The 9,301-nt window shown below is 48.7% G+C and overlaps 1 protein-coding gene across 4 annotated transcripts in view; it reads left to right on the top strand.

The window, feature by feature from the left end:
• Positions 1 to 1,142: 1,142 nt before the first annotated feature.
• PIP4K2A (phosphatidylinositol-5-phosphate 4-kinase type 2 alpha) overlaps positions 1,143 to 9,301 on the top strand; it is a 183,993-nt gene continuing 175,834 nt past the window's right edge. For 2 of the 4 annotated variants that reach the window (XM_049624681.1, XM_049624680.1), the window contains exon 1: positions 1,144 to 1,530. In XM_049624681.1, the coding sequence (XP_049480638.1) occupies positions 1,387 to 1,530 (144 nt within the window). In that variant the 5' untranslated portion in view covers positions 1,144 to 1,386. Of the gene's footprint in view, positions 1,531 to 9,301 lie in introns of all 4 variants that reach the window. The other 2 variants (XM_049624677.1, XM_049624676.1) reach the window with 2 other exon arrangements.

The raw sequence follows: 9,301 nt of genomic DNA, 5'->3' as shown, positions 1-9,301 counted from the left end.
AAGGGCAGAGGAAACAAAGAGGAGCAAATGAACGGTGACCCACATAACCTGTCACTCCCCACGCTCATGACACGTACTTAAGCTCTTTATAAGGCATAAGGGGCTATCATCCCCGTCTCCTTGACCGAGCGGAACAGATCACCAAGCCCACAGTGGGTAGTCACTGTGGAGTGGAGGAAAAATGACAATCGATAACGGGCTTGCCCAGTGGGCTGAGTCAGGTAAGGATACACAGAAGAGGAGGATTCGTGGGGAAGGTACGGGGACAGCACTGTTTTTAGCCACACTCGTAATGGCAGCTTTTCCCGAGGTGAGTCAGTCATTCCCAGCGTCCAGGTGTACGTGGATAGAGACAACGAACAGGTCTCCGGGAAAGGTGAGTGTCACGGATAAAAGGAAGAATTGTAAAGAACGTCGCGGAGGATTTGAATTGGAAGAAGGTGCAGTTTGGGGCACGATTCTCCAGGCGAAACCAAGTGCTGAGCATGAGGAATCCAGGGCCCTGCCCTGTGTTGGGGGCAGTGGCGGCAGGAAAGGCAGCCAGGGTGGTAGGTGGGGGGTCTCCCTCCTGCATGACTCAGAGAGTGTAGCGAGGCTCAGGATCGGGGTTCGAAAGGCCTGAGGGTTAACAACTTCATTTCGGTGCCACCCTGGGAGGTGGCCAACGACGTGCCCGGGTCCTTTCCTTTGGTGCTAGGGAAGCCCTGGTCTCCATGCAGCATGTCAGGTCTCGCCAGCTCTCCGGACTCCCGGGACCGGTAAGTGGTGGTTCCTCGAGCCTCATCCCTTCGCCTGACTACCGCCTCTGGGGGCTCTTCTCCTCCGACATCCCCACTCCTCTGTCCTCCCCGCCCCCCTTCTCCCTGGGGAGCAGAAAGGGTTGCCCTGCGGGATTCCTCGCGGGGCCAGCGCCGCACGTCCACCCCGCGGCGTCCTCAGCCGGTCGGGGGCGCCCAGCGCGAGTTCGCCTGCACCCCGGGGGCCCGCGGGACCACTGCGGAGCCGGAACGGGAGCGGGAGCCGGAGCCCGAGCGCCAGGCTGTAGCTTAACGGTCCCGCGGCCGCGCCCCGCCTGGCGGCGCCGCAACAGCTGCCCGCCCGCCCCCTGCGTCATGACGCCGACGCCCAACGCGGAAGCCGCTCGCGGCGCGCCTGGTCCAGCCGCGGGCTGAGCGCGGAGCCGCGGCGGGCGCGGGATCCGGGCCGGGGCGCGAGCCGAGCGCAGCCTCCGTCTTCTGCCGGGCCAAGCGCGCAAAGCGGGAGGAGCGGGCACGGCGCGCCGGGGCCGCCGCCGGGGGGATGCGGCTGCCTCCCCCGGCCGGCGTGTAGAGAGGGCGGGTCCCCGGCCTCGGGAGCGCGGCGGTGGAGGGGACAGAGGCGGCGGCCATGGCGACCCCCGGCAACCTGGGGTCCTCCGTCTTGGCGAGCAAGACCAAGACCAAGAAGAAGCACTTCGTAGCGCAGAAAGTGAAGCTCTTTCGGGCCAGCGATCCGCTGCTCAGCGTCCTGATGTGGGGGGTAAACCACTCGGTAAGGGCTTGGGCTGCGGCGCGCAGTCCCTTTCCTCCTCCTCTTCCTCCTCGCTCCCCTCCTCCTTCTGCTGCAGCTGCTGCGGGGCGGGGAGCCCGAGCGGGCACCCGGCCCTCCGGCTGCTCGCTCTCCAGGGCTGTCCGCCCGCCGCGGCGCCTCGGTGCCCCCATCCCCGCGCCGCGCGCCCGCCTCTCTGGGTTCCCCGGGCGCCACTTGGACCCCCTTTGGACCCAGAGCCGGTTGCGGGACGTAGGGTCCCATCTGCAGTTGAGCCCTGCGGCGGGTACCAGTGTCGTCCCCCGTGCTCCCGTTCGTGCGTCGGCCGGCTGGTCCCCGCAGCCGGGCAACTGGAAAGTTTGTGCAGGGCACGGGTCCTCCTGGGCTGTCAGCCCGGGCGGGGGCTGCTGGGGTCTGAGCCTCGGTGATCGCTCCTTGATGTCGGGGGGCGGCCGGGGCGGTCGGGTCTTCCGCTGGCTTCAGGTGTACCTGTGCGAGGTCAGGAGCGTCCGGAGCCTCCCCGCGGGGCAAGAGGGGTGAGAATACCGGAGATCGGGAGATGTGGGCAGCGGCTTTAGTGCTTAGGTCCTTTTTTTCCTTTAAAGGCGATATTATCGGACGCAGGGAATCTTTTTGGCAAAGAAAAAGCTCGTGTAAATATGGCACTGGGGTTTAGTATCTTCCTCTGCTCCTCTCCCGCATCGCCCTGCCGCTGTGCGGGCTGGAGAGCTGCTTGGCGGGGAGTCTTCCTCTCCACACCTCCTCCCCCACCTCGGGGAGCCAGACCGAAGTCACCGACTGCGGAAGGGTGGCCTGGGGATGACAGTGGGGGGGGGGGGGGTGGATCTTGGCTGGGCGGAGGGAAAGCCGTCTCGAGTTGGCCGCACCGGTTTTGGGGGTTTGCTTAAAAAGGCTGGAGGGACGATGCTCCGAAAGGTTAGCTTAACACACAGCCAGAGGCGGTGGAAGATGAGCCGCTGCGGGCTATGCGGACTGCGGTTTGAGGGTCTGAAATAGCCTCCTGCTGATCTTTCTGCGAGAAACTCCTGCAGTTTTAATCTCCTTAGGATCAGGAAACATGATCGGAGCTGTTGGCCGAGCCATGAAAGTTTAAGTGAGCTTGTGAATTCTGACCATGACCTTACCCACTGCAGTCAGTTAGCATGTGAGCAAAAGTGTAAGCTTGCTCTCCGTACTTTTGATTTCTGTGGATGTCTGTGTGCCCTTTTGAGCGTAATAGGAATGGCAGAAAACCATGCTGTTTTGTTTTGTTTTGTTTTGTTTTTTTTAAGAGCACTCTCAATTTAATGAAGTTGTTTAAAACGGCTTAGAAGCATGCATTCTATTTATAGTTTTCTTGCCGAGGGCAAGCTGGGGAAAACGTGGAACAGTATCAGGATATATTGTGTTTGCATGAAGTGATTGTGCCTAAGAAAGTTGAGAAATGAGTGTCTGATCCACTGAAGTTCATCTTCACTTCCTGATAACTTCTTTAGCGATTGGGAACGTGAGCTTTTCCAACCACAAATGTGAATGCACCAAAAACTCTCCTCTTAAGGTTTATCGTAGTAAATACAATGGAATTTTTCCTGTATGATGCATCTACAATTTAGAGTTATGCCTAATTCTATTAAGCTTTTTAAATTATTTTTTGTTAGTTGCTTTTAAAAAAAAAATTGCTATTCTGTATTTATTGGTGCTTGTATCTCCTTTGGAGTTCTGGTGTTTGGGTCAGAGAGTGTTTGTGTCTGAGGGTTTAAATGTAGTAAAGGACTGCCAACAATATGCCGCCGAAAAAAGAGTGTGCTTTCTGGGATTTAGTCCGAATTCCATCTTGCTTCACAAAATCTTGCAGTTGTGCATATTTTATTGTAACCACTTATGTTGCTACCTTATATTTATGAATTGCTACATTGGGTTTAGAGTTTCTTGCTAATTGGAAATTTGTAAGCTATCTAAGGCTTACAAAAATGACATATGATTTGTGGATGGTACACTTCGTGTTATTTTCTTTTGCTTTCAAGAAAAGGTAGCAACTCTTAGTCGTCCAGAGGAGTCAAGTTTTATAGTATGTAACGTAACCATGTTATTTCATTCAGCAACTTTGTAGTAGGCACACAGTACCAGACGTTGCGCAAAAGACGGCTAAGAATGCCACTCAGTTTTTTTGTCCAAATATCTTTATTTTGAGGGCGTAATCGGCATAAGAATGGTCTGTTTCACAGCCTTCTTTTTCAAAATGTCTATTTTCTTTATTATCTCTGAAAAAAAAAAGTGAAGTGTATGTAACTATGAAATCTAAGTACCAAGATGTCATGTATTTCTGGTTGATTTCATTTTAGGTGGCAAAGTCTAATACTAGATAAACGTTTTTATATGAACTTGACCAAATATGACCAAAGTGTACAGTATAAAATGAGAATAAACTTCGTCAGCGTTATTAAGAAGGAGCAAGCATAGTGCTGTATATGAATAGAGACATTTGAGAAAGCAGAGCAGGAAAGGAGTGGATAATTCACATCACAGTCTCTCTCCTACATCTCTTTTTTAATTTATTTTTATTTTTTTGAGATGTTATGTTTAAGTAGTCTCTACACCCAACATGGGGCTCGAACTCACAACCCCAAGATCAAGAGTCACGTACTCTACCAGCCAGGCACCTCTAACATTATTCTCCTACATTTATAACGTGGCCAGATGGGGCGCCTGGGTGGCTCAGTTGGTTAAGCGTCCGACTTCAGCTCAGGTCACGATCTCGCGGTCCGTGAGTTCGAGCCCCGCATCGGGCTCTGGGCTGATGGCTCGGAGCCTGGAGCCTGCTTCTGATTCTGTGTCTCCCTCTCTCTCTGCCCCTCCCCCGTTCATGCTCTGTCTCTCTCTGTCTCAAAAATAAATAAAAAACGTTAAAAAAATATATATATATATAACGTGGCCAGAATTAATGGGAAAAGATTTGTCATGAATCGAGCAATTTCGTGCTTTTATACTTCATCTGAATTTTTCTTAAGGATGTTTAGAAATAACTAACATTTGCAGTACTAAAAAGAAAAATCATGTTTATTTTTATCATGTAGGCATCTTATAAGAGGTTTGGGAACCTTGTACATACTATGGTAAAATGCTCATTGTGCAGGTGTTCTAATTCCTTCTCTAATTCTGCTGACCTTGGGCATATAACTAACTAGTTTTGCATCAATGTTTGCATCTGTGAAGTAAGGTGATTGGACTGGATGATTTCTAAGTATTTTTCTAACTTCAAGATTCAAATGTTTTTACAATCTACTTGGTTCAGAGCATTATATCAGGATCCATAGACTAGCAATAGTAACAGTACAGAACTAAAGTTGCGTTACCGTTGTAACCTTGAACATGCAGCTGCATTCAGGGAATTTTCAAGGCCGTGACCAGAGGGAAGGATATCTGGGGTGATTGGAAGAGAGGTGTGAACTGAGAGTTTGTTGGATTGATTGGAGTTGGACTGCATTGCGGTCTGTTAAGTCAAAGTCTATTTGATTGAAATGTAAAAACTTGAAATTAAGGTGGAAATTTCCAAGTCAATTGTGGTGGTAATTCTCAATGACAAGAATAAGCCTGACTTTGTGTGGTGAATTTGATACGTTACCGCTTTCTAACTTAAAATACCCAGCAGTGAAGGGATCACTGCCAATTTTTATTTTAAGTATTTTAAGCAGGGAATATAATTGAATACATAAAGGAAAAGACCACTTCAGAAGGCAGTTTTGTCTTGTTACATTTGGAATTAAACTAAAAATGATCAGGCAGTTAGCTTCTTAAAATTATATTTTAATAGTGCGTGGAACATGTAGAATGATATGAGCCAAGACTTGTTTTAAAGAGAGATACTCTAAAAGATTTTTACGAAGAGTGCAATGCGAGCCTTTTGGAAATGAGAATTTAAAAACCTAATTAAGTATCGAAAGGAATTCATCTGTATAGAAGAAACGTAAAGGACATAAACCTTATTTAAAACAAATACAGTATTTAGAAGGAGTCCGTATTAACGCTAAAGTCTTTTTGTTGCAAGCTATAGAAATGTGAATGAGCTTAGCCAGAAACTTTAAAAATTAGGAGGGTTTTGGAGGTCTGTCACAGTGCAAGAAGGGATTGGCCACCAAACCAGGAGAACAGGAATAGGACTGAGTTCAGCCATAACTGGAAGCAGGTGCTTGGGTACTGTTGGGACTTTTCTGTCTGTTTTGGCTTTATTCTTGCTCATAGCTGACTGGTTCCCTCCACAGCACTGGGAACTGATGGTTCCTGAATTTAGCATTTTGTAATTCCCGCCCCCCCCAAAAGGGACTTTCTGTTTCCGATTCAGTTCTAAAAATCCCATGGAGGGATTCTGACCCGTTTGGCATCCCCCTGGGCTAAACAGTTAGGAAAAGATGGAAGTTCTTGCCTATTGGGACAGTTCCCATAAGAATGGAGAGGGCCTGGGGGCGCCTGGGTGGCTCAGTCGGTTGAGCGTCTGCCTTCGGCTCTGGTGATGATCTCACTGTCTGTGAGTTCGAGTCCCGCGTCCGGTTCCGTGCTGACAGCTCAGAGCCTGGAGCCTGCTTCGGATTCAGATTCTGTGTCTCCCCCTCTCTCTGCCCCTCCCCCGCTCATGCTCTGTCTTTCTCTGTGTCAAAAATAAATTAAAAAAAAAAAAAAGAAGAATGGAGAGGGCCTGGACAGGCAGGATCGGGCAGGGATCTGTCCTAGTGGTAGTTTGGGCCAGTATGTAGTTTTCGGGGTTCAGCATCCATAGCTTTTGTTATATTGTCAGCAAGGTCTGGGACTTGAAATAAGTAAATAGTACATTAGAGAAATAGTGGTGTCTTTGGGGTTCGTGGGTTTATATTTGGGCACGGAAAAAAAATGAGAGAAGGAAACCAGGTTTCAAAATGAAATGAGTGACTGAAATATTGACTGAATAGGATATAATGAGGCGGTTAAATTAAAATAGTGATTAGCTAGACGTTAGCTGAAATGTACTGAATGGAACCCAAATAACCATTCATTCAAGAACCAGTCCCACACTGTTTTTATTTCTTCCCTTCATCAGTACAGTTTTTAAGGTATCTATTTATTTATTTTGAGAGAGAGAGTGAGCCGGGGAGGGGCAGAGAGAGAGCAAGAGAGAGAATCCCAAGCAGGCTCCGCACTGTCAGCACATTGCCCGTTGCCGGGTTTCACATCTCACCAACCGAGAACTGACGCTCCGAGAGATGGTGACCCGAGCCGAAATCAAGAGTCAGGTGCTTAACCGACGGAGCCACCCAGGTGCCCCATCTTCTCTTTCCCTTAGAGGAAAGAAGAATGCCAAGCAGACACAACGTTTGTTATTAGGGAAATCGTTTTAAGCCCCCGAAAATTTGGGATTATATCCTGAGAAGAGAATACATTTTCTTCTCCCTTTACCAAATAACTTTTACTGAATTTGAGTGTTCAGAATGATGCCCGTCACAAGACAATGATTTCTCTTTCTAAGCCAGGATCGTCTGCGCTGCCTTTTGAAAGATTTCCAGCAGGAATTGTAATAAAATCCGCCAGAAGTTGACCAGCAAATACAGTCAAACAGAGCAATTAATTCGGCCAACATACCCTTTGAAATGCAAATTTTGGAATTTAAGGGAATTGGTGCAATTGGGCAAAATGGTTTGTGGTCAGACAGATAAGGTTCACATCCTGCCTCCATCAGTTGTGGACTCATTGAACAGATGATTTATCCACTTGGGCCTCGATTTACTCATTCTTAAAATAGAGATGATGCTGATTCTCTCACAGGGTTATTCTGAGGGTTAAGTGAGATAATGTATTGAAAGTCTAGAACTGTAATTAACCCATAATAGGGAGTTATAATTGATACCAAAAAAAAAAAAAAAAAAAAAAGATCAAATTCAGATGCAGTTAGGCTGGTAGCATATTCATAAGCACCAGAGAAGTGATTCTCAAAATTTACTGTGTGTATGAATCACTTGGGAATGCTTTAAACACGCAGATTTCAACTCAGCGGGTCTGGAGTAAGTCCCAAGACTCTGTGTTTACCGTGCTCTTAGATGATGATGACGCTGCTGGTCCTTGGGCGACGCGTTGAACAGCAAGACCGGCGGAAGGAAGAGTGCTAAAAATAAAGAGAAATAGTCAGGATTTGACCCCATGGTAGACTTAGAAAAGTTAGGAGAAGGAATTATGTACTAAAAAAGGGTAAAACATTTTCCGGCTGGCTCAGTTGGTAGCTGGAGTGTGAGACTCTTAATCTCAGGGTCGTGAGGTCAAGCCCCATGTTGGGCATGGAGCCTACTTTTAAAAAATACACGGGACGCCTGGGTGGCTCAGTCGGTTGAGCGGCCGACTTCGGCTCAGGTCACGATCTCGCGGTCCGTGAGTTCGAGCCCCGCGTCGGGCTCCGGGCTGACAGCTCAGAGCCTGGAGCCTGTTTCCGATTCTGTGTCTCCCTCTCTCTCTGCGCCTCCCCCGTTCATGCTCTGTCTCTCTCTGTCTCAAAAATGAATAAACGTTAAAAAAAAATAATAAAAATAAAAAATACATTAAAAGGAAGTGTCGAACTGCAGGTGACAGTGAATGGGCATTGTAGTGACAGTGTCCACCGGTGGGGTGTTGGAAGGTGGGATCACGGCTCAGGAGCAAGGTGAGGGCTGGGATGGAGAATGGAGAATTGTCCGTGCCGAGTTGGTGGTGGAAGCCAGGGGGGTAACGTAGGTCTCCGAGGGGAACACATGGCTTTGAGGGAAGGATGGAGGAAGAAACAGGAAGCAAGACATAACCCAGCGGGAAGGCCCGCGTATTAACGCTTCAGACATCACGGTGTTCAGGGACGTGCTTTCTGGGACGGTGGCTGATTGGTATGCACACATACACGCATCTGTTTGTGTGGAAGCTGAAAGATTTAAGGAACGAATACACAGAAGGAGAGGCAGCCCGTCTTTGGGGAAGGTTAGAAGTAGAAGGAAGGTGGGAGATACCATTTTATTTAGGGATGCCCAGGTATTTTCCTCAACTCCGTCACTTTCCATTCTCACCTCTGCCGGCCTACCCAGATTTTTACCTTGACTGAAACGTTAAAAATACCTCCTAGCTCATTTTTCCTGTATCTGCTTGTATCCACATTTCCCTTTTTGTGCCACACAGCCCTGTGGCAGTCCGGTGAAGGCTACGTACGGACCCCTTCTTACAGTAATGCTTTTGGGTGAATAAATGAAAATACGGAGGGTACATCCTACCAAGTTCAGGGATCCCCTGAATTCTGTCCATGGACCACCTGGGAGTTGTGGAGCCCGACTGAGGACTGTTGAAAGAATCAGGCGGGAATGGTGTGGGGTGGGAGATGGGGAGGAGCACGCAGCAGCCAGGAAGAATAACCCATAGTAGGAATGTGCAGAGATGAAATTAATCGCGGCTGGGCACACAGGGCTAGTAGGTGCCGTGATTCAAACCTGTACCCTCAGCAGTGCCTGGGGAGCTCAGCCGGTTGAGTGTCAGACTCTTGATTTTGGCTCAGATCATGGTCTCACAGCCCTGTGTTGGGCTGTGTGCTTGCAGCCCAGAGCCCACTTGGGATTCTCTCTCTCTCCTCTCTTTCTGCCCCTCCCCCCAAATAAATAAACATTAAAAACAACAACAACAACAAAACACCTGTCCCCTCAGCCATTGACCTCTGCTTGCCTGGGCTACCCTGGGAATTACTCACTTATGTCCTTAGTCTTTCCTTTGCTTTCCTTTGCTTTCCTTTGCTTTCCTTTGCTTTCCT

The sequence above is a fragment of the Panthera uncia genome, chromosome B4 (genome assembly GCF_023721935.1).
Source record: "Panthera uncia isolate 11264 chromosome B4, Puncia_PCG_1.0, whole genome shotgun sequence".
In the NCBI taxonomy this organism is placed as follows: domain Eukaryota; kingdom Metazoa; phylum Chordata; class Mammalia; order Carnivora; family Felidae; genus Panthera; species Panthera uncia.
The sequence above is the reverse complement of the archived record's forward strand: the minus strand, read 5'-3'. Positions and strand labels throughout refer to the sequence as shown.